The following is a 24,893-nucleotide window of genomic DNA, read 5'->3' on the forward strand; positions in this document are numbered from 1 at the left end:
AGCTCTTTGCTTCCTCTTGTCCTTAATTCCGAATAATACAGAATTCCCGGATGTCTCTTTAATCATTAACAGGTGTCTCACCGTCATCTTGGCAGTTCTGCGTTTTACCTGTTAATACACAACGAGGCTTTAGAGCTGCAATGGCGTTCGTTTTGTAAATACACGGAGCAAACATGGCTCCGTGAGAAATGCGTGTGAGCAGGTGTGTCGTCTGTATGTTCACTTCTTGGCTGAGATACCAAATATTTCTGTGTGTTCCGTTCCAGAACACCTGGTGCAGCCATGATGCCTGTTGCAACCATGATGCCTGACGACACACCGATGTTTGACCCAAATATTCTGCACGAACTTGACTGGAGTGAGAACACGACGACGTTTTCTCCTGCTATTTCTCCTTTAGATCCAGGAGATGGCCTAGTCTTGAGACCACTTTGCACGGCTGATTTAAATCGAGGTACAATCCTGTTTAATGATAATGACAAATAAAAGCTGGGTGCTGAATTAGATAATATGTATTTCTACATGATGCCTCCATAGATTAGGATTGGGTGTTTTATCTGATTTGTGTTATTTTTATCAGTAAGGAATTTGAGTGATTGGCACCATGGATTGGTGCTGTGTTGAGTGACCATCAAAATTGGTTTTACTGTTTTAACCTCAAAAAGAATGTTAAATTCAAGTCAAGTCTTTCAAATAATCCTCAGCTTCCTATTCACCACAGCTTTAGGGAGGGAGTATGGTTGTTCATACTATTCCCGTTAATATAAGAGTAGTGTGAACCAGCACGTTATCCTTAATGTACAGAGACTTCCTCAGTTCTATAGCTTGGACAAAAAGATTGTTCTGAACATACAGCTTAATATTGCTTAATTTCAGGCTTATACTTTTCTTTCCTGCATGTATGTGCCTCCTGCACTCAAGCTGCAGTTTCCTGCTGGTGCATTAGCTGATCCTCCAGCATTGCTCAAGGCGGGAGTTTGATTTGAAGATTACAGTCTAGTTCTACGCTCCACAGAGCACAAGCTTTTACATACCCCTGAACTGGATGGTGCCGTGGGGCTGGATGTAAACTCTCCAAACAGCCATGTCGGGTTGTTCTGTGTTAATTGTGTGTCTCTGTCCCTCACTGAAGGTTTTTTCTTTCCCTCCTTTTTTTATGACAGGCTTTTTTAAGGTTCTGGGTCAGCTGACTGAAACTGGAGTTGCAAGCCCAGAGCAGTTTATCAGTGAGTATATCATTATTTCCTGGCATTTCCATCGAGGTTGCTGGGAACCAAAGGATACTGATGCTGACAGCAAATCTACTCAGGTGTGAAGCTCCCAACTGCCCGATGCCAGAGGGATTTAGTAGTTCAGGTCCCCTTTGGCACTCAGCATTGCAGCTATCTCAAAGGGTTGGGACAGGCCTAAATTGTAATCCTGCTTTTGAGACCCCGCTTTAGATCACCAGCAGAAGGGCCTACTGGGTGCTGGGTTGTTTTGGCTGAATTATTGCAGCGCCGGTAGAGAGGCAGAGGCTCGTCTTTGATCACAGCTCCACAGCGTCCTGAGCTTCGTCACTGCTCGTGCTGAGATGTAAGAAGACTTAGAAGTACTGTCACTGTTGTAGCACCCATCTGCAGGGATGCTGGGAAGGGAAGGTTCCCTTGGCAGCTAAGGAGAAGACTTTTGTTTAATTTCTGCTTTTTTTTACCTTGTTCTCTCTCTGGGTTAGACTCTGGGGCTTTCAGGTTCTGGGGTTTTAGGCACATCTTCCTGATTTACATTCACAATCTGTTGCAAGCATTAAGACTTCACAGTAATTTAATCTGAGATTAACGGTGACCATTCCACTGTCTGCTCCCACAGAAACCTTTGAGCACATGAAGACATCTGGAGATTACTACGTCACTGTCGTAGAAGACACAAATCTTGGACAGATTGTTGCTACGGCAACGCTGGTGATAGAACATAAGTTCACTCACTCCTGTGCAAAGGTAAATTCTCTCGCTGCAGCTGTAAAGTGAGGAAAAAAGATCCCGTCCTCAGACTCCGCACGTGTTATTTTTATGGTGTGATGAAGTACGTTCTGCTGAGTCAGCGACGGAGGCACTTTAAAAATATCTCCCATCCTTGGGCGCTCAGCTAAATAGGAAAAGGAAGCTTTGGCTTTTCTTGGGGGGAAAAAGAGCAATTTGGTGTCTGTCTCATTCAGCTTTTGAACTCAGAGGTGGTTCTGCCAGAGCAGATGGCTGAGGATCTCGCTGGAGTCCCAGCTGGATGTGTGACAACGGGGAGGGAGAGGGACACAAATCCCTCTGCGAGGAAGGGCTGTGGCGGCACCACAGCTCCTCTTGGGTGCTGGAAGGGGCGTCACAAGCACGTCGACCAAAGAAAATCCAGAGCAGTGGGGAAACTCGCACAACAGTGTTTGACTAACACTTTCCTGTATTTTCACAGCGAGGGAGGATAGAAGATGTCGTTGTCAGCGGGGAGTGTAGAGGAAAGCAGCTTGGGAAACTGTAAGTATTCTATTTCGCCACCTTTGTTCAGCAACACGCAGGTACACAGTTGGTTTCTGTCCCCCCAGCGCACCACACAAGCCCAGAACCTGGCAGTTCAGCCCTGCAGGTTTGCTGGGCAGATCCTCCCAGTCAGACCAGTTAAGAAGAGTTTAACCAGATGGTGTCACCAGCTGGTGTCACCAGCTGGCAGAGCCAAGCCAAGGTCCTTAAAACAGTAACAGAAAATTATCTGCAAGATGCTGGTACTTTGCTCTTTTTTTTCTTTCCTTGTGACAGCAACTATATTGTCTAGCGAAAAAAACACAGAGTGCTGTAAAACTTCAGTATTGTAGGTCTGATAACGGTAGCTAATTAAATGTTAATTGATCCTCCCTTCAGGGTCCTTTCATTTATCTCTTGGTTTTGTGTCTTTTTCAGGTTAACGTCCACTTTGACGTTGCTAAGTAAGAGACTGAACTGTTACAAAATTACGCTTGAGTGTCTGCCAAAAAATGTGGATTTCTATAAGAAGTTTGGCTATTCGGTATCTGAAGAAAACTACATGTTTCAACGGTTCTTTAATTAAGAACTTATAGCAATTTTTTTAAAGACTTTTGGTGGAGGAGCTTGTGCTACAAACATTCTCTTCGTGAAAAATTGATATAGTTTATTGCTGCAAATATAACGATTCCTATAAATAATGAACATGAAATGTGTAAATCCTGCAAAAAAAAAAAATTACTGACACTTTAGGAGGGTCCTTTGGGTTAGAAAATAAGCGCTTAGAACTAATTTTTACTACTGTTCAGTCCAAGTGAAGCTTTTTTGTTCTAGCTGAGTTACAAAGGACTCTTGTGAAAGGGATGGTTTTTAACCAAAGGTATATATTTTTATCTCAAATTTTTTCTTGCCTTGTATTTTTCTAAAGGTTTGCGCTTCTTTTCTCGGTAGCCGAAGTGCAGCTGGCGGGATTGTTCTGTACTTGTCAGGAGGACGACGTAGCTTGGGTAGGGATGCTTCTCGTGCGGAATTAGCGATACAGAACGGGCGCTTGTTCTGCTCTTTCCACAGAAGTGCTTTCGGTATTAGCGTACCTCACATTTTATAGGCGCTATTTTCCAAAACTGAATTTACTATGCTAAAGCTGATGTTCCGAGTCTAAAAATGGATGCGTACTTCTCACTGCAGGGGTCCTGCACTTTAGCTGATAACTTTGTTTTCAGGATAATTACTTGTTTTCTGACACAAAAAAAACCACAAGAAAATACCCAATAGTTTGCTGCTGTTTTGGAGCATCCCTCTTGCTATAAAATTGGATGATTTTAGCACTTTTGCCAGCGACGGCAAGCAAATAACGTACAGACCCCTGGTTTTCAACAGTGGCGTTTTGTGCGGAGAGAGTGACAAATCCTACATCTGTGACTTGGGCATTATAAATGCAGGAAGGTTTGGCCAGAACAGCCAGTCCCGTTTGTGAACAGTTGGGCCTTACACAATGTCCTTTCATTGTGGTGTGGAGAGCTACTTAAAGCTGTGGTGGGGCTTCTATTTAACGTTCCCGATGGTACTCCACTCAATATAGTGTTTCCTTAGTGATGTCTGGTTTATTTATTGATTATTTTTTTTAAAAAATCTTTGTTTAGGCTGAATAAATGAAGACTGCCAAATGTATCTGGTTTTTATATTGCTGTGTTGTACCCAGAGTAAGCGTGTGCTAGTGTTGCCCCTGCTGCAACTACCGTTTTTTCCTTTCCCTGGACTGAAAAATACCACTTTTTGAGACTCCACATGGGTTTTGAGCGTATGTCCAATGCACATCTGCACCTTCTCAAGTCTGGCTTCTCTGCAGCAAGTCTCCAAAGGAAAGTCTTGGTTTCTTCTGCTGGTGGAGCCTTTCCCTGCAGGCAAACAGCTTCATGGCTATTGACACCAGCCCAGGGCTGCCAGGACCACCTAGAGAACACATCTAGGAGCCACTTCTGTGGGTTTCTTAGGGGTGTTTGTCCCAAGGGAGGGCTGGGCCTTCTCCAGCTGTGCTCTGCAGACAGAACATCCAAGCAGCTTGAGCCCCAATTGTCAACTAATTGTATGAAATCAGCTACTGCTTTACGCTGGCCCAAACTCACCGGGGTGGGTTTTCTTGCCTTTCAGGGTTTTAATTAATTCTGAATTTCTACTAACTTAAAGTGGATTATTTGAATTCTAGGATATCTACACCATCTAAATAGCTGCAGGAGCCCTCATTAAGAGTTAATGAAAAGATTAGTACTAGTGAGGAGCAGGTGATTTGTGTACCCAGCTTAGATCATTGTAAAACAAATGAATTCAGTGGAAAGCTGGGTTTTGTGGCTGCATGACAATGTCCCTCTGCTGGGCAGAATCCAGCTCATCAGCATCTCTTGAAGGCTCTTTGTTCTGGCCCAGAAGTGATGTGAGGAAAGGGACTGTCACCAGGAATCCCTTCAAAGGAAGATCAGGTTGTAGGTGTAGCAGTGTCCACTGACAAATGTGTTAAACTCACCAAGTATATCTGCAGATTTCAGGCAGATCTTGTGAACCTGTTTCTTCCTAGATTGGGGACTTAAAAATGCTACTGGTTCCCAGCACAGCCCAGCCAACTGGATGAACACCTCATATGCAGGTCTATGTATTTTGAACTGTCACAGGAACCAGGAAAATGTCACAAATAACAGCACTGAACAGCAGGAGTTTGTGTTAAAATATATTATGCATCTCCTAAATTGAAGCAGCCCTGTTAATTTATCTACAGTACAATTGGCTCAGCAGGAAAAAGGAAGATGCCCTACTCAGGGAACTAAGGAACTTGTCAGAAATCAACCATAAGAAAACTACCATCTTCTCTGGAGGTTTAGTGTTACCTCCTCCTTGGATTTCATTTTTTGGGTAACAGCTCTACCCTGTGAGGAAGAAAACTCCAGCTCCTTCATTCAGCTACTCTAAGGGCACAGTGAGGGACCCCTGCTGCCAGTTACACCTTTGGTGTAACCACAGAAATCAAACAGTAATTGAAATACCTCCTGGCAGGAAGCTAAATGAGACAGATGTCAAGAAGTTTTAAATAAAAGGCTTAATAATAGATGTGAGGAGAACTAATCTCAAATCCCTTAGGATCTGAGGCTGTTATCTGCAAGGCAGCAGGCCAAGAGACCAGAGTGGCTGTAGAAGGCAGCAGCAGGGGGTAACAGCACCAAAAAACCCCACCAGTTTGGTGGAAAATCCTCAGTCACGAGGCTTGTTTGTCTGTGAAATGATCTTCCCAGGGAAGCACCAGCACCCCAGTGACACATGAACAAGCCTCACTGGCAGAGGCCAGTTATATGAATCACTGGTGTTCCACCCATGTGTCATCTCTGCCCCTTCCCAGAGGAGCCGAAAGAGAAAACAGTTTCATATGAGTGTGGTTGCCACCCTTGTTTCATCAGTTGTCACTGGCAGCACTTGTTGAGCTGTGCAAGAGAGAGACCCGCAGGCCCCACTGCAGCCACAGGGTCAGCAGTGAAACAGCAGAGAATTTATTTCCCAACTGACTCTTTTAAAGGACCTTAACAGCACATCACAAACCCTACACCTCGCTGAGCCCATCAGTGTAATGCTGACTAGCTGTAGTTGGGTTTGCACAGCGCTTCTGAGAAGCGTTAAAGCTGCACAAACCACGCTGGTAATTCCCAATTTGAAAACTTCAAAGTGCTGATAAGCATGTGGCCTTAATTCACTCTAATGCTTTAGAAGAGCCAAGGTGAATCCTTCAGGTCTTGGTAAGATTTATGGTCAATGCTTCAGGCCTTAGTTTTCAGATACCAATGTAATTTTTACCTCAAATGATGCAACTATTGTCTCACAAAGGCAACTACTCCTCCAATACCAGTTTGAAGATGCACTGTTCTAGTGGACAGATGGACCATGCTGGCTTGTTCAGCTTAAAACAACCTATAACTAATTTAACAAACAGCTTTTAAATGCTAGCTATAAGAAAATAATTCAGTCTTGATGTGTATACCATTGGTAGCTGCCCTCTGTATTAGTTCAGCACATTAATCAGCACTCTGTTAAACTTTAACTTGTATAAAACAAGGTAGAGATTTTTAGAACAATATTGTATCTTAAATTGCTCTCAAGAGTGTCAGTCTCAAAATAATTCAGTATATAATGAGGTTTTATAACCAGGCGAAGAATTAAATACCAGTCATAGATCACTGCTGTTCCTCACTTGCCAGTAGAGGTGCATAGTGCTGTTCATAAAGCACATTTCTACAAGCATGACCGTCATACATACTGAGAACAAGGTGAGTTTTAGCAAACTTTTTCTTTACTAAAGTCTCTTGTTATAAATTACACAAATAACTTTATAAACAAATCCCCCCCCGCTTGCATTTTGTTTAAAGTAATAACTTTATATCATACAAATAAAGAAATTTCAAGTATGAAAAGTGCATTATTGCAATAATACCTCTTTGCAAGTCCAAAAAATCTTGGTTTAGAATAAAACTGTAAAGTGTAAAAAAGGAATAAAACAATCAGTGCCATCTATTCATTCAAGAAGTCCAACATCTTAAAAATGATGCTTAGTGTGTTGCAGAGGCAGATTTACATCTGAAAGCAACTTGTAATTGAAAAGAAGCTATGTGTGTGTGTTCATCGCTTTGCATTATTAGTTCTTTTTTTTCCCCAGTTTTCTTCACCTTTCTTGGCAGGAATTCACAGTACAAACAGCGCTCGGCCTCCAATATCATCCGTTCTGTGCTGCTGCCACTTGCATGGTTCCGAGTTCTTCATCCTCTTCGTGCATTCGCTTTAAACTCCCTGCAAGAGGAAGGAGGACGCTCCTGAAAAGATCAGTTATACCTGCACACCGCTGCATGCAGGGCCACAGGGCAGTTGTCATTGTCATCTTGCAGGGACTCTACTCTTTGAAGACATTCAGCTTTTGGACAGTGCTGACCGCACTCTTCTTCCCTCACGCTTCTCCACATGGAAGAGAAATGTCCTAGAACGCACCATTTTTTACACTCCTGTTACGTCTCCCCCCAGGCTCCATTTTCAGGGACTTTTACCAGGTTGCTACTGTCACACCTGGAGATGATTACGGTAACATTTTTTACGTGCCCTAATCCCCTGTCATCTGTTTAAAGTCACACCAAAACTTTTTTCAGAGCAACTGCCTTCATTTTAAGAGCAGCAACGATGTGATGAACACTGGCTGCTTTCAACCTGTCGCTCTCAATTTCTCTAGGGAACTCGGGGGTTTTGAAGGACATAGGGAGACAGGGCCCTGCTCCAGAACAGCACTGAAGTGCAGACAACGCAGGGAAGGAGAACAGAATATTTAATTACCACATACTAAGGTTTGAAGGCAGCTTGCACAGCAGCTGCAGCCAATTCCTTCCCAAAAGTTTGAGATTTGCTGCTGTTGGGGGTGTTACTTAAGGGGCATCACACACAGGAGGCTTCTGACCTGTAGAGCCAGGTGGAACTGAGAGGGATCTCTCCAGCTGCAGTGGTGACATCATCTGGATGGTTAATTTTGCTAGATAGATGGCTTCATATTCCTGAAAAATGTTGATAATGCATATTGTTATTAATTTGACATAATGCTTTGTATGGATAAGGAGGACTAATTCAGAGAGTTCATTAGGACGGACCAAGAAAGCACCTTATAGTAAGGCAGATATTTGAGAGAAGGGAAGATCTTCGTTGCTTTGATTTGAATGACAAGAACTGTCAGGAAGGCAGAACAAACGGAAACTTAAAGGATGACAAGAAATGGCTTTTAAAAAGAGTAAAATTTCATGAAAGAAATCTGAGAGACTGTTTAGAGAACTCACTGTTGCAATTCAGGCAGTAGAAACAAACCAAACTTAGAATATAGCAGCCTCAGAAATTTGTTACCAAGACAAACCACACATGGCCTTGAAGTTGCATTCCAGGGACCTGTTGCACTTTCAGTGCTACATGACAATCCCTTGAGGAGTTACTTAAAATCCCAAATAAATTTAGGATTTGCTTTGTCTAAAGCTCAAGTCAAATGAACCAGGATATACATTCATCTTCCTCCCCAGCTCAACTACGGCTTCTGACATTCACTTGAATCATTCTTCTACAGTAAATATTAAGCCTAAGTAGAAACAGCTGTTTTGCAGGAAGATGATTCATCAAATGGTTTTAGAGTTATGACCAGGGGGAAAAAAAAAGTCACCTGAAGTTGATGGACAAATCCAGCATTAGGATTAATACAGAATCTTCTTTCTTGAACATAAGTAAACGCATCCCTTATGAAGAGAAGAGAAAATACTCAGTGGAAAACAGACTGTGACAAAAGTCTCTGTGGTTTCAGGACTCTTCCTTCCGATTCTTAGTTCTTCAGAAACATACAATCTCTAAATGCTCCTCAGAACCCGGTTGTATGACTGAAATTGTTTGGGCAAAACAGGGAGCAGTAGTTCTAACACCCTATTTGCCCACCCGCCAGCTCTCTGGCCCGTTTTCACCATACTACCTACAACAGCCTCTTGGCCCTCTCCTATAGCTTTACAGCAAGGCATCAATCTACATAGGCTGGTACCTAGTTCTTAAATAAAGGATGTAAACACACCTGCAGTGAAATGGAATAAATCTGCCCTGTGTAAAGTCTTCACTCAGTAGGTAACAGCCGGATTGTATACACACAACTGTTTACATTCCTTCCACAATTATTACTTACAGCACTTGAATTTAAAAAAAGAAATATCTACAGACATATCAGATTCTTCATCTGTACTAAAGTGCTCTCTCATTTCAGCCTTTTCAGACAAATGCTTAACACCATGACCATGCTCTGCTCTTACCTGTACTTCACCCCAAACGTTTCCATTATGTATGCGATAACTAAGGCAGCACTGAAAAGAAACAACAAAAACTTAGGTAAAATATACTTTCATTTAGTAAAAAAAGTAATAAGCAGGATGGATAGTTTCCTACCTTCTAGAAATCCCTGCATTTCCATGGACAAGAACTTTTCCTGAGAAGGAAAAAACCAAAACAAACCATACTTGTATAGACTGAAGAAAATGCTTTGAAATGTAGTTTTTCCATGCTGTGGAGAACTATACAATAGCAAGATGCATCCTACGAATAACAGGTGTGTCTGACTTCACTCTAGATTACTAACTACACTCTATCCATTACTGCTCTAGGATACAGAAACATGAATTCCTGCTCCTCTCAGGATTTTGAGTAGCAGCACCTGCATTCCAGGACCACAAGGCAGATTTAAGGCCCCACATCAGAGAGGGGGCAAAAACCCCTCATCCATAGAACACAGTTGTGTTTGAAGTGGAAAAGAAAACCAACAAGCCAAACTGAAACAAAACCAAAAGGACACACACACCAAAACCAACAACAAAACCACCACAGGTACACAGAGAAGTTTGTTTTGCAGTCAGAGGCAAAAGGAAAGGAGGACACTTTGCTCTGAACTTGGATAATATAGTTCAAGTCAAGCATAATAAAACCCCAAATTTAAGAAAATCTCATACGTAAGAGCCTCTAATACATATCACTAAGTTACTTTCAAAACTTTAACAACAATGTATTAGAAAATGAAGGAAAAAAGTTAATATGGTCTTACCTCCACTTTGTAAACTTCCATCAATAAATTCTTTAGTCTAGACATAAAAATAAATACAAGACTCAGTTTCAGATTATTCTAGATATTGCTGCTGCTTGCATTTAGATTGGGTGGAATTTTTGTATCAGTCTCTATATACAACGACAATAGTGCATTCTGTTCATACACACGTCACTTCAGCTGGACATTCATATTCCTTTCATACTTTTATCTACCCATAAAATTGTCAGTGAGAAGCCAGAAACAAAAATAAATAAATATCCAATCATGATGCCACATGTTATGCCACTATAATCAAAAGTAACTTCCACACATCTTTGCTTAACAGTTGAGGGGGGAAGAACCAAACAGAAACCCACACATGTCAACACCAATGTAGCCTGGACCACTCCACAGACACTTGTTTCTTCCTATAAGTTTTCCAATAATATATTCAGTTACAAAAGTAGCTCTAATAAATCTATAAGGTGAGATATGAGGTAGCGAGGTCAGTGGAATATCACCAGGTTGAAACAGCTGATGAGATGAAAAGCAACTCTAAATGATTTATGGTGGGGAGAACTCAAACTAGACTCTTAAAAATACATCATCACAGAGCTACTGAGATGTCAGTGACTGCGAGATGTGCAAAGGACGCTGTTTGATCAAATGATATATTCAGAAAAGCTGCAAGCTCTGTGTTCGTGTTCTGCAAAAACACGAGCACCTCTGCCATAGACAGGGAAGCCACAAGAGCTTTTGGGTTGGTCTTTTTTTTGGTGGGAGAAGGAATAAAATGCTTTTGCTCTGTTGCATACTAACTTAAATAAGGATTAAAAAACCAAAAAGGCTCAAAACTATAAGTTTCTTGTATTTCCAAATATCAGTATCTTTAACTTAGGTACTTTTTAATTCTTCTACAGTAAACAAGATGCTGTAAAACTTGGTTACACCAACTCATTACTATTTCATGTTTAATTTCGTTTAGTATTTGATACAAGAGATATAAATAATCTTGGGCTCAAAAAATAACTTTCCTACATGCCAAGGATTTCCAAAATAACTATAATTCTTTCATTATCTGTTTTTGGTTTGAGACCTGTCTTTTTTTTTTATGAGATCAGAATAAGGTACATCTCTTAAAAATCTGCTTCAGCTTTTATACTTGAATAAAGGAGTTAATCACACTCACTAAAGTGGCAATAAGGCCACTTAAGAGTTCTCAGCTCTTCTAGGTGCCTCAGGCTGAGCATCCCAAATTTGCAACTGGTATCTGTTAGCTCAGAAAACTCTTACTGGGCATCTCCATTCCCATTAACACACAAGTACTTACCATAGGGAAAAATCGTATTATATTCTCAACTGGATTATCTGCAATATCCAAGACTAAATACCTACAAGGAAAACAGATGCTATGAGCACACAGTAACACCGAATTGCTGCCACCAGCACACATCCAGCTGATCCAACCCCACTACCATACTCAAACCTGCAAAGAACACCAGCACCACCCTCCTGACTTTATTCTCTGGTCTGAGCTCTGGAACATCTGCAAACGAGCAACCTCATTTTGTGCGGAACCCTCTCCAACACCCCCTGACAAAATCACCTCTCTCAGTGGAAGAAATTCACGCCTGCTATGCTATAGGTGACTGACATTGTTTAAAAGCAGCATACTACAAACACACACCCCATTGGTTTGTAAATATGGACCAGTGCTCTTTTCTGGGGCTTTACGCAGTTTTTTTCAGAAGTACACATGTCCGGATTAAGTTACTTCAAATGTTTTATTAGCAGGACAAACTATACTCAGAACTATAAAAATGAAGACACATACTGCAAATTAATGTATACTTCTCATTCACAGACTTGCCTACATCTAGAGTTTAGCAGGATGAATAAACTTCATGGTTTGGATCAAAGAGTCTTTCTATTCTTCAGCACATTTTTCAAATAGTTTTGACAACACGAAAATATTTGGAAAGAACACCAAGACAAAAAAAAAATCTTGTTAAAGCAGAATAAGTAGTTTAAAAGTAAAACCCTTCATTGTTTGTAGGTCTGCATGTTACCATCATTTCTCACCTAAATAACTGTTGGAAGTTTGGTTTGATAAAATTTGCTTCAATGTTTTGCCGTATGCATATTACATGGGTTATGCCATGTTTCTGAAGTATAGGTAGCTGTGGAAAAAGAAAGGTTTTTAGAATTACTGAATCCATCACTGTACAGTAATAAAAAGAAAAGCTATACTTAAATATAGAACAGTGTTATATCATGTCCTCAAGGAAAACTGGAGTTAGTTTTCTCATATTCAAAGCACAGCATGAAAATCTTTGTCTTTCAAAAGACAAAATGCAACCATTAGGGGCTGCAAGAAAAGCCATTTCTAACAAGATAAAAGAGTCGAGGCAGCATTCAATGAACTTGTTTGTCTCTGCCCACCTTTCACTTGGCTTGAAATTTCAAGTCCCTACATGATTTTCAGCCAGCACTGGAATCAGACCACTGAAATTAAGAAGATTTAAACTATGAGGTAAGCTTGGGGACACAAGCTTGGTCTTAGCAGTGCTTGACTTTATTGTAGGTGCAATTTATTTTACTACGTATGTGCGAGTTCCCAGTTCTGATTTGTATCACAACACTTTAGCAAAGGAAACAGATTGCCTGATTGGTAATGTGTAAATCTCAAATGGTTTATAATACATTTTTCTAAGAAAAATTATAATAAGCTTAAGTATAAGACTCTGTTTTAATGCAAGAAGCTCACACATGAATGCTCGTTGCAATTAGTGTGCAAATCACTCCAAACTCACACTTTTCTGTGGTTTGTAAGGAGCAGGTAAAGCTGACTAGCTCAACTGAGAGATCATGCATGTGTGTGTGTGTGTGTGTGTGTGTGTGTGTACAAACACATGCAGGACTTCAAGTCACATTAAAAAACCCCCACAATCTGGGCTCTTTTTTGTTTTTTTCCTCCTGAAGTAACCCTTTATCTCACAAGACTGTTATGGAAAACACAATATTGTGTCAACTGCCCCAGTGTGTCCCTGACACAGCATTTCAGATTCACTCAGGGGAGCCCCAGAGACACCAGTCCCAGCGAGATAATCCTGCAGGATAAAAGCACCACCCTATAAATGCTTCATGTATTACTTATCCTCCAGCATCATTCATGTTCCAGCTCAGGGTTGCAAGCAAATTTACCCCTATATAGACAACACTTGAACATATTGTCACAGTAACTAATCATCACAGCAAAGTTTCCATATGAGACACCATTCTGAAAACCATACCTTGCTTTTCATAGCTGAAGAATATGGGCCTAAAAATAACCCAGGTAGAATTTCCTAGGAGGGAGAAGAACAGACATTTAATACCAACTCAAAATTATTTGAAATAATACATTGCACTCAACTGAGACTATGGCCATGGAAACAAGTAATTTACGTACTAGTGAGAGATGTGTTATCAAGTGTCATTTTATAACAGGACACGGGAAATAAAAATCAGTTTGGCAAAATAAAAGAAACATGATCTTTGTGCAGGAGAACTTGCTTTGGAAGAGGAATCAAGTCCTTTATTTGGACTGAGTTCCAGTTTGATTACTGCATCTTCCCCAGCCCCAGATCAAATGAAGGGAACTCTGTATATAATCATGTATTGTGATTAATTCCAATTTGCTCTCATGGAAAAAGATATACTCATGGTAAGTCTTCTAGCTTTGTCCTAACAGTAGGGAAATATTTTTAACCATTTATCTCCCCACCAGTAAAGACATGTAGGTCTGCAGATCTTATATTGTGCAAAGATTTGGCTGACACCGCAGTAGGAAAATTTTCATTGTCTATTCTACTTGAGAACACTTAATTCCAACCAAATTTAAGTTAAAAAGCAAAGATCCAATACGTTTTTACCAATCATATAAAAACATGCACAAAGCAGTAGCAATCACTAAAATTAAGTATTTGGGGGATTCTGAAGAAAAGTATTTGCACTTTACCCCTAAAAACTGACTTTGATAGCAGCTCTTTTGTAGGGCACTTTCTTTCTCTTAGTGAACCTACCCATGGGTTGTGACTCGAACTGTAAATGAAAGTGTCATACCTGCATCTCTCTCCTCATGGGGTAGGTCCAATCCTTAAAACAAAACAAAAAATTACTACATAGGCACATCAAGGGAAAAACAAATTCAGACAGAAATTCTGCTGTAAAAGAATAAAAATCTATTTTCTGCAGATTGTACACGATACCTGCTACACAACAGGGCTGTTGCTTATGCTTACTGCTAACTCTCCACATTAACACTCAAGTGTGACGAACATTATTTTGAAAGCTAATGTGAAGAAACCATAAGTATTCTACATCAGTGATGAAGCCTGTATAGAATAGCTAGTGCGCTGTACATCCTCACCTCAGCTTAGAAACTTCCCTCTAGAGTGGGAGATAAAAGAGGAAAAGGAAAAAGGCTTTAGAACATTATGTACAAGCCACAGAAGAAAAAAAGAATCATTTGATTGGTACATTCCTGCAGCCACTGGAAAAACAGAAGATACCAAGTATAGCAGGTAACTCCCTTAAAATCCACACTGCCTCACCTAATGCATTCAAGCTAACTTTATTTTGAATATTCAGGATTTAGCTTTAATAATTCTAGAAAGTTTTGCTGTCCATGAATACAGCAAGTCCTTCAAGTGAGTTTCCACTTTTTTTCATCCCAGACTGTTACACTGAAAGGATCTTTTCACAGCAAACACATACACTCGTGTTCAGCCACAAGGACGTGACGCTCCTGGTCAGTTAATTTACGGCAAGCATATTACAGCCCTCCACAAACCTCAGACCCAGAGTTTGCGAAGATTCACCCCTACAAAACAACCTCTTCCCAGCTGACTATTCACTATCATCCAACTCAATCTATCAGAACTGTCTGGGGCAAATGCCAGGATCAACATTTTCATCCTTTGCTCCATTTTACAGAACTGTCGAAGCTGAACAGAAAAATGCTCAGGCAGATGCTATTCCTGTCATCCCTTCTTTGCAACTCCCACTGTCCTCTATTAACAGGCTCTTACTCATTCTTTGACCCTCACACACGAAGGAGTTGTATCTGAGATCACAGTTACCAGCTGGAGACACACAAAAAAAGGGAAATAGTCAAACATATCAAATCCAATAGACTGCATACATTTATTTACATAACTTTGTTGGTTGCTCCACACACAGCGGCAGCTAAGAAAAAGCTTTGCCATATGTCGTTCTTGTTAATGTTCCAATCTCCTCCAAACTATGAGAAAGTTCAACTCCTAAATATTCAACCTCTGAAGTGAGATCAGGATTACACTAAGGAAGCTCCAGGACCCAAAACTGCAGCACCATCCACCTTTGCACCGGTAGCATCAATTTCACATTAATTCCCTTTTTATTAAGACATACAAGAAAAATCCAGTGCTTCCCTCAGACACACACAGCTACACAGTGAGGTTTTGCTAGCTTGTGCTAGTGGAATTACAAAGGATTTTAGTATCAGTAAAGTTATCCTGGAAACCACTTGAATTGAATCTGGGACAGCATTTCTGAGAAAGCAAACAAACCTTAAGCCACTCCAAACAATTCTTTGAATACTGCCTAAAATGGTAGTAACAAATGGGGAAATAAAATGCACTGAAACGGTCTTTGCTAAAGAGGCAGAGAGGTAGCTAAATTATTTCTGCATGTTCCAGCTGTAATAATAAAAGTTCCTGGTAGTAGAAAGTATAAATCCTGTGACAAAAGGATGGTTTTTTACAGAACTGTATCCTTTGAAGGTTGACCTGAGAGTCCTTTAGCATAACCCTGCTGTCTCACTGCATCGACAAAAGCATAATTCACTCATCAAAAAGCAAGAAAACCCCAGTTTTGTCCAAGTATAAATGCAATAGTGAGAGTAATAAACTCTGAAAAAGCTTAAGTTATACTCCAGGAGCATACAAGCACCTAAGTGGGTTTATTACTCTATTTGTAGAATTTAAGAGTCTTAATCTGGAGTATAATGAAAACACAAATTCATCAGTATTTTGGTCAAGGGGACTTAATAATACACTACAAATATTCCTTTTAAATGCATTAGGAGCAGGAAATGATGTTAGTCCCAACAGCTGTAAGCTGTGCAAAAGAAGTAGGCAAGAATTTAGCAATATACAGGCCAAAGGAAAGCAAAACCCAAAAGACAACAGATGCCACAGATGTTCTGAACAAGAAAAAAAAACACCAGTATTTGCTCCAGACATCAGTCTACAATGTTATTCAAGAAGCCAACAAGGTACAGTTTCCACTGGGATCTAGTGTGTAAAATAAATATCTGAAAGATGTATAAAGAAAACATATCTGAGACAAGGACACAAACTACTGAAAAAATTATTTTGGTGATTCGCTGACAGCCCTTCAAGGCTTTTAAAACTAAGATTGCTCAAATGTTATGCAAAATTATGTAAAAAGTCTATTAATGTAGACTGAACCCAAGCAGAGGTCTCGTTTTAAAGAATTAATTCACCAACCACGTTTTCCACACTGTTTGAAGCATCCAGCAGACAAATAATAACTGAAAGTTTCTCTTTTTATCAGACCGAACACAAGAATTTTGCTAAGAAAATGCCTGATGATGCTAAAGTTGGATAGATTAACAGCACTGCTTGCTGCTCAGTATTTGGTAGATTCTACCAACTAAGTGACAACTCTTCAATACCCACAAGACAAAAAGCAAAGAGAAGGAAGGCGAAACACCCTCCCAATCCTAAATGAAACTTTAGGAGGAGCCACTCACCCCAACAGATCTTCCCAAACTCAACTGTGATTCACTGATGGACAAGTTTAAAAGATATCTCCGCTGTTTTGCTGAGGGTGTTCGCAGCACATATTTGCTGTATTTTGTGTTTGCACAAGGGAAATGCCAGGGACTAAGTTCTTTAGCTACTGCCCCAGAATGGAGCAACTAGCAAGGGAAAAGGGAATACAAAGCCCTCCCTTCCCTACCTACAGCCAGACTCTAGTCAAAACACATTGAGGATGCAAATGAACAGGTGAGACCTGTCTATGCTACAAACAGCTTCTTGATATCCAATATCCAAACGACATCAAGAGTTATGGTTATTTTGTTAATATTTCGCCATAGCTATACCTGTTCTTCTTTAGAAGAAGAGTTTAATGGCAAAAAACCTGACACCTCACATTGACATGCGCAAATGCACATACACATGGACTTTATCCTGAAAGAGTGACCTTGGCTAGGACCTAATAGAGAATTCATATTATTAATTTTTTAATTAGTTTAACAGCCCTGACACTTGTCTATGCTCAGGATCTGCACAAAAGTAAAGCCTGTGTTTCTTAAATGTGGCAGCACAACGTACCTCATGCAACCTGCATATGCCTCACCAGAAGGAATGTAGTGAAACGCATATACATGACATCGCTTAACTGGTTCCTAACCACAAGTTTAAGTCTGATGACCTAGCTAATTTTCACATACAAAAGTATATCCTAGTTAGTCTTTGACAAAGCTCAGCTTTGCTTGAAAGGCAATTTGCAGTACTGCACTTGCATTATTATGGTTAAACTGCTGCTGCCTTATAATTAGTAGATCTTGCAAACCACAGCTATCCTGGATGAAGGAAGAAGCTCTCAAAGGTGCTGAAAAAAACACCAGTAAAATAAATCAAATTAGTAGTTTAAAGGAGGAGAATCCAACATCAAGAAGTATCTTTTCTAGGCTTTCAGCCGCTGCTCCTGATCTGCTGACATCACAGGGCAGCAGCCACCATCTACAGTGATTCCTTCGCTGCTTTCAAGACCATTAATCAAGTCCTTTTGAAAAGCCACACACAACTCCCAGTAAAAACTTCCTGACCACTATAGGTTTCTGACCCTTTTCCAACACTCAGCTCTTTTGTCGTTGATTAATAGCATCACTTACTTCTCTGTACAGATTTCTCTTGCCATCACAATTCATCACAGCAAGACTTGTGCACAATTGATCGCTCCTCATGTACCTCAAGAATCTATGGCTGTCAGAATCCTCTTGCCTAAATTTGTTTCCCTGTCTAGTGGAATATTCATATAAGCTTTAACACTCAAAAATCTCTCCTCCAAACCTGGTACAACATTCTTCTGCAAGTGGTGAAATCAAAGCTGAAGACAACTGTTACGGCAGTGACAGCCACACATTCTGCTGACCTGCTTCAGTTCCTTCCTCTTCTCTTGGCTATAACTCTGTACCATTCTGTATAGAAAATTAAATTACAGCTAAATAGTATTATATCAGAACAGTTAAAGAGCAGAATTATATTAACTGTCAATACTATCATCACCCCGCTCCCCTTACCAGGCTACAGCCTGGATTGTGGATGGGTCCTGATCTGTTCTGAGCAAGTTCTAAGTCTAATTGACTTGAAATGAGATAATATCTTCAATTTGAAAGTATTTTAGACAATATATTGGAAAATAAAAACAACAAGCCTCCCAGCTCAAACAGTCCAACAAAAGGGAGCCAGGGGTGTCATTAAAGACCTGCACAAAAATAAAGCTAGTTACAGCAACAGACTTTGTAAAGTGGAATAAACTATTGCCAAAAGAAAGAATGAAATATTAAAGTAGTAACAGAGCATACTCATTTGCCATCTTTTAACAAGAAAATAGAAAAATTAAATGAAGCACTAAAAACATTAAAGAAAAATACCTGAATGCTACTGCAACCTGTTATGTCTCTCCTTGTAAAGCATGCTGCTCTAAGGGCCTCAAAATTAGCTACAAACAAGACTAAAATGAAAGGCTGCGTTTTCAGTTTTGGTCATGCTTCATGTTCTTGGACACAGTTATTCCAGGTAGCAGCTTTTTTTTTTTTAATATGTGTGTGTGTGTATATATACATATATTTCAGGTAGAAGTCCTAGTGCAAGCATATAAAATATAACAAATTAAACTCACTCTTTTTGTTCACTCAAGATGTGGGCATGTAACTAACAAGAGCAAAGCTGTACTAGCAGGGTTAAGGCAGAGTTAAGTCAGGCTTTGACCGGGCTTCTAACCCAAACCAGCACTGGTTAAAGGGTGAGGTGACAGTCCCAGCCTTGCACAGTTGTCTAATCCTATAGTCACCATACTCAGGAGACTAAAATGACCCCAAACTAACAGCTTTTTTTAGCAGAACCCGTTGTGTACTGAGTAAGCTCCCTGCTCCCGGTCACCACAGGTCAGCCGAGTATCGGGACAAAACCGGTGACAACAGTGGATGGTTGGCAGGATGGGAAAAGCCACTTTTCAGCAAAATCAGCTATCTGATGGGGTTTACTGTAACAGCAAGCACCCCCGCAGTCACAGATTCCACTTGGGCCAGTCTTGACAATGGGAACTGGTGCTGAAGAGTGTTTTCTGGGTATTTGTGAAGCACTCGGACAATGGGATGTCCTCATCATGCCAACATTTTTGCTTTTAGAAATCCAGAGGAATACAAAAGCAGGAAGGTGGGGAAGAAAAAACAAGAGCAGGTGGGAATGATAGAACACACAGGGGAAGGAAGAGGCACACAACAGGATAATAGAGGTTATTTTGGCAAAGAGAAACACAAGCCATGGAAAAGGATAAAAAGTAGACTAAAGCAACCAAATGGAAAGTAAAAAACATTTGTTTCTTCTTTATGTTTCTATTTGTCCCATTCTGTATGTCCAAAAAGACATCTCTACTGGCTTATTAAATACCAGTTAGCACCCAGGATGATCAGCACTGGTTTCATTAAAGCAGGAGAAAGCAGTGAAGGCAGAATTCTTCAGCTTATATGAAGCACATAGCCAAGTAGCAAGACTGCCACACCTTTCATATTATTTTCTTTTTAAACAGACTTGCACAGAAGCGGAGACTCATCAGATTTTTTTCTAGCAGTATTTCTCCTGCACTTATCCCACAGCATTTCTACCCGCTAAAATAAAAGGTCTCATCAATTTGCTTTTACAAAATACCTGTGGAATGAGCACTAATAAAAAGGTTTTAGTGGCAACCAGTAAAGGAAAAATTATATTCAGGTAGTTATTGTTTATAATGGTATAAATATATACTAAAAAGGCACGAAAAAGGATATGACAGTCTCGTGAGATGGGCTATATTGAGACAGCCAAGGACCACACAGGTCTCCTTACAATCCTCATTTAGATTAAAAAAAACAACCTAAACCACACATTTTAAGTCCTCAGTTCTAAAAACTGCTCCCATTATGAACTACCTTACATCTGTGCAGATGCCTCTGCACTTCAACAGGCTGCCCGTGGATAAAAGCTGTAAGTTGATCACAACTGACACAACCACTCAACCTCAGCTGCCACAGTGCAATTCTGATACATGCGGAGTATTCTGATAGCATCCCACAGAGCTGGGATCAAAATCTGTCACCTGATTTACATTTCCCAGCATGACACGACGACTGTTTTAAATTTCTTTTGCTCTATTATGTGGGCAGGCAAAATTAAATATTATAACACGGGCTTCCTACTTATTTTAAAGAGTCTGTAGAGGAGGGGAATCAATTTATATTTGTTTAGGGGGTTATTTGTCTCCTATCAAAAGCAAGACTAAAAAAAGCTTAAGAAATTTGTGCCACTTTTACATGGGCTGCCATACTGCATAGTTTAATTAGCATTTCAGACTAAACATAGTTGTCAAGAAATGTACATTTCTTCAAAAATCATGTGCTAAAGAAAGCTCATGATAAAATGGCAAATATGACTGCTGAGTCAATAAGCTGATAATTCCATCACAAAAAACATGGAGAGTCTTAAAAAAAATTCTAAATACATCATGAATACTAGTTTACTGAGCCTGCTTGCAAGCAAATACAAAGAAATGAAGTGGTAATCATTCTGCATTCTCATTACATATATCCTAGTGCTATTCTTATTTGTTTAAAATTTCATGGGAAAAACATAACTTCCAGTAAATTCCTTGAATTATTCCAGTCTTTATTTACCATATTTCCAAAAGTGCTAAGATGTCTCAGTACCAATATACCAGCATGCACTAACTGTTATTAACCCAACCCTCTTCTAACACATCTTTAGCCATACACATTTATACTGGAGCAAAAAACACATAGCACTTCTCAAATTTAAGAAAGTTTGAGACCTCATCTTGGGAAATGTGCCAATTTTAGAAAAAGACATACAAGTCTAAGCTTAGAAATGGTTTCCATGCCACGTTCAATCACTATTACTCATAAGACTTTTGCATATTCACTACCACCAATCCATAAAAGAACATGTAGAGTTTACAGACATTCAGGGCGTATGACAGAAAAGCTTTGCGAGAACGAGTTATGTGTTAAATATCCAAAAATCTAGTTTATCCCAGACTTCATTAGCTCACCTTGCAGAACTGAACAATTTGCCCAGCCTGCAGCCAGCACACGAGTGGGTGGGAGGGAGCACTGACACAAACTCAATCCTGTCTGTGCTTGACCTGTAACATGGTTTCACCACCTGAATGAACTTTGAGTACACAAAACTACAGGATAAAAAAAGTGACGCATGTCACTAAGTAATCAGAAGAATTAATTTCTGGTCTGTCAGTTCCTGAGATTATGTCAGATGAGGAATGCAAAGGCAGCAGAACTCTCTTCAGCAGGTAAATACCACCAGCGCTTCTTAACGCAGCATTTCACAAGCTCCAAAAAATACCATAAGCTAAGGGCAGCTGTTTAAAAACCTAGCAATTTTTAATACTATGAATGGATTAAGGACATCACAAACCATCTACAGAACAGAAAATTGACCTGTTTACCTAAAGCACATTTCTGTAGCCTGCCAAAGTCAATCCGACCACCAGCTGCTGTCACCCCCTCTGCAGAGAGCCTTGCCCAGTCTCTGATTTCTCCTTGTGCCAGCCCTGGGGAGTGTGCAGTTGTGCAATCAGCCAGATCGGCTCACTGATTTGGCTTTTTTTTATTATTTAACCTATCACATGGCTACTAGTGAGAAGGGAGCTGGGGGGTGGCAGTTAGATTGCCTTAGAACGACTGCAAAGTTGTGGTTACTCTTGAGCAGCCTAGACCAGGAAGCAAAGCTGGGACTCCCCAAGTTCTCTCTCCTCCACTTCCCCTCCAATACCTTAAAGTCCAGTCTACCAAGATGGCAATAAACCATAACTAACCCACTTCCTGTAATACTATTAAAGAGTACTCCTCATTAAAGAGCCTCCTTGCAACAAGACATGAGATATTATCTTTAGCTTTCCACTAATAACTACATATTGTGGAGAGCATTATTTTAGTTTCCTTAGTTTGCTTTTCTAAGGCATCTTCTTAAGGACTGGGCTAAAGTCTCTTACACTTTGCTTAAGAAGCTAGCTCCACAAGCTAACTTTGCTGTTTCCCCCAAATACTCCAACTACAGCATATTTAGATCCAGTCAGACAGAAATCTAAGGTGTTGAAAACAAATTAACTTAGTTTTTAAAAACAGTCCTTGAAATTCTCAGCTATGGTCTCACAGAACGTTAAGTTCTAACATTCTATACATTATACGATTAAGAGACGGAGCATGAAAAAAGCAAAACAAAATCCACTCTGAAGGACACTGTATTATAATCTCAATTTTCATTAGCTAAGAGTTGTTAGACTGACAGTGACCTTTGTTTTCGAAACTATTTTAACCTCATACTTCTTTTTAGCTATTCTTGCTATAAACAGGTTTGAAAAGCCATCCAGCCTAATCTAGTTTCTTCATAAAGGATTTCAAAAACAAATAAGTTATAAGCCTTAGGATGGTATAATATATAATTTGCATTCAGATACAAACTGATTACAACTTTATGAAAGCAATGACATTACTTGTAAACGCCTCCATAGCTTTCAAGTGACGAGGGTATTAAATCTTGACAAGAAAACCAAAACAGATAAACATATAGTAACTTCTATATTACAGGCAACTTACCACAATTACAACATTCAACAATAACTCCATTAAAACAGGAAAAAAAAAATGCCGGTGCTTATGAAATATACAACAATCTATGGACCTCTGAGGACCTCAGATACTATCAACTTCCCGCACAAACACTGTGACATTTCGCATTAAATATCTGACGCTATCAAAGTGGGACACTCGGGGCTGTTTGTGACACATGAAACACACCAGCAGTGTCCAGGGTCACAACAGAGAGGTTACGCCAAGTTCAGAAATCAGACACCAAACCGAGCCGGCTTCTCTGACACCACGCAGGGTGCAGTTCAGCCTTGGCAGATATTGCCACCTGTCTTAGTTTGCCGAGAAGTCTTGGCTCTGGAACATCATAAAAATGCCTCCCCGATAGACTCACCAGAATGCCAAATTGTTTCTTGAGTATCTAAGAGTTAGCAGACGGCAACTGTGTGTAAGGGGACACGCAGGTACTCAATGCTAGCAGCTCATCACCTTTCTGCACGTACAAAAAAAGGGGCAAGCAGGCAGGCGGCAGATGGAGGACAAGACTAATGACCATACAAAGGGAGAGGGAACACGCAAGAGAAAGCAAGGGGAAGGCCAGGATCCGGTGAAACACAGAAGAGGGGACATGAGAGACAACAGGCTGAGCGGGGCCACCATTAGTGAGGAGAGAAAAACGGGGGGGATCCCGGTAGGGCGGGCACGGGGCGGGGGGCGTGAGGCCAATGGAGCCGGCGGGGAGCAGCGGGCAGGGCTGGAGGATGCGGTGGGTGGTCCCAGGGCCTGCGGTGTCCCCGGTACAGGGGGGAGCGGGCGGACCGGCGCCTCGGTTGGGGACCCGTGGGGGCGATACCCGGGCCCAGGGGGAGCGGGAGACACCTCACGGTGAGGAGGGCTGGCAGTGGGGACCTGCCCGCGGGGGGTCACAGCCCCCCGGCCCGGGACACCGGGACCATCCGCGCTGGAGGCCGGCGCGGCAGCTGTCCCCGCGGTTCTTCTCAGGCGGGGCCGAGCGGCGGCCCCGAGAAGCTCACCTCAGAGTCCTCTTTGGCCTGCGGCAGCGCGGGGAAGGCCGGCTTGGCGAGCTCCATGGCCGAGCGCTCTCCGGGCGGGGCAGGACCAGGCAGGGGCGGCTATTTGGGCAGCGGGCCCGCAGGCTCCGGCTCAGGAGCGGCGGCAGGAGGAGGCGGAGGAGGCGGCGGCGCGCTCAGCCGCTCGCGCCCGGCCGCCATGCTGCTGCTGCTGCTGCCTCTTCCCCCCTTCTCCTCCTCCTCCTCCCGCCGCCGCTCCCCCGCCCTTCCGCCCGCCCCCGGCTCCGCTCCGGCGGCGCCTCCGCCCCCGCCCCGCCCCAACCGCCCCGCCCTCAACGGCCGCCGCGCGCGGGGGTGGTGCCGCCAACGGCCGCGCGCGCGCTGCCCCCTCAGAGCTGCTCCCCCGGCGGAGCGCGGGAAGCGCCGGTCGCTGCCCGGCTCCGTTCGTTAACCCCTCACGTCCCCACTTAGAACTTCTTCAGCGGGCCCTTCTCCCGCCGCAGGTCCAGCTTCTCCGGCCCGAAGCGCCTCACGCCCCGGCCACCACAGCGCTCCCCGCCGCGCCACAGCCATTAGCGCTTCCGAAGATGTTCTTCCTCCCCTCACCCTGCCATTGCTTCTAGTCTCTTTCTTCTCATATACAGATCAAACAGCTTCCATTTTGGCAAGCAGAAATCAGAAAGACGTTGCCTGCCTCAGTTTTTGGCTGATGCCACAAATGGGGTCACAGGATCACAGAAATTAAGGGACTGGAAGGGACCTCAAAAGCTCATCCAGTGCAATCCCCCCATGGAGCAGGAACACCCAGATGAGGTTACACAGGAAGGTGTCCAGGC

The 24,893-nt window shown here is 41.7% G+C and overlaps 2 protein-coding genes across 2 annotated transcripts; one reads left to right on the forward strand and one right to left on the reverse strand.

Moving 5' to 3' along the window:
• Window positions 1–282: 282 nt before the first annotated feature.
• GNPNAT1 (glucosamine-phosphate N-acetyltransferase 1) lies at window positions 283–3,947 on the forward strand (the record flags this gene model as incomplete). Its single annotated transcript, XM_080346158.1, has 5 exons — window positions 283–454; window positions 1,164–1,226; window positions 1,849–1,976; window positions 2,440–2,501; window positions 2,922–3,947. 5 exons carry the CDS (start codon window positions 283–285, stop codon window positions 3,067–3,069), a joined length of 573 nt encoding a protein of 190 aa, XP_080202284.1. The 3' UTR covers window positions 3,070–3,947.
• A 2,853-nt stretch (window positions 3,948–6,800) lies between these two features.
• STYX (serine/threonine/tyrosine interacting protein) lies at window positions 6,801–24,321 on the reverse strand. Its single transcript, XM_080345082.1, has 11 exons — window positions 24,061–24,321; window positions 14,194–14,226; window positions 13,383–13,436; window positions 12,172–12,269; window positions 11,420–11,480; window positions 10,108–10,144; window positions 9,459–9,498; window positions 9,326–9,376; window positions 8,698–8,770; window positions 7,957–8,050; window positions 6,801–7,304 (listed from the first exon to the last, which is right to left on the reverse strand). Exons 1-11 carry the CDS (start codon window positions 24,115–24,117, stop codon window positions 7,231–7,233), a joined length of 672 nt encoding a protein of 223 aa, XP_080201208.1. The 5' UTR covers window positions 24,118–24,321; the 3' UTR covers window positions 6,801–7,230.
• Between the last annotated feature and the right edge of the window lie 572 nt (window positions 24,322–24,893).

Source organism: Nesoenas mayeri (genome assembly GCF_963082525.1).
Source record: "Nesoenas mayeri genome assembly, chromosome: 5".
Taxonomy (NCBI): domain Eukaryota; kingdom Metazoa; phylum Chordata; class Aves; order Columbiformes; family Columbidae; genus Nesoenas; species Nesoenas mayeri.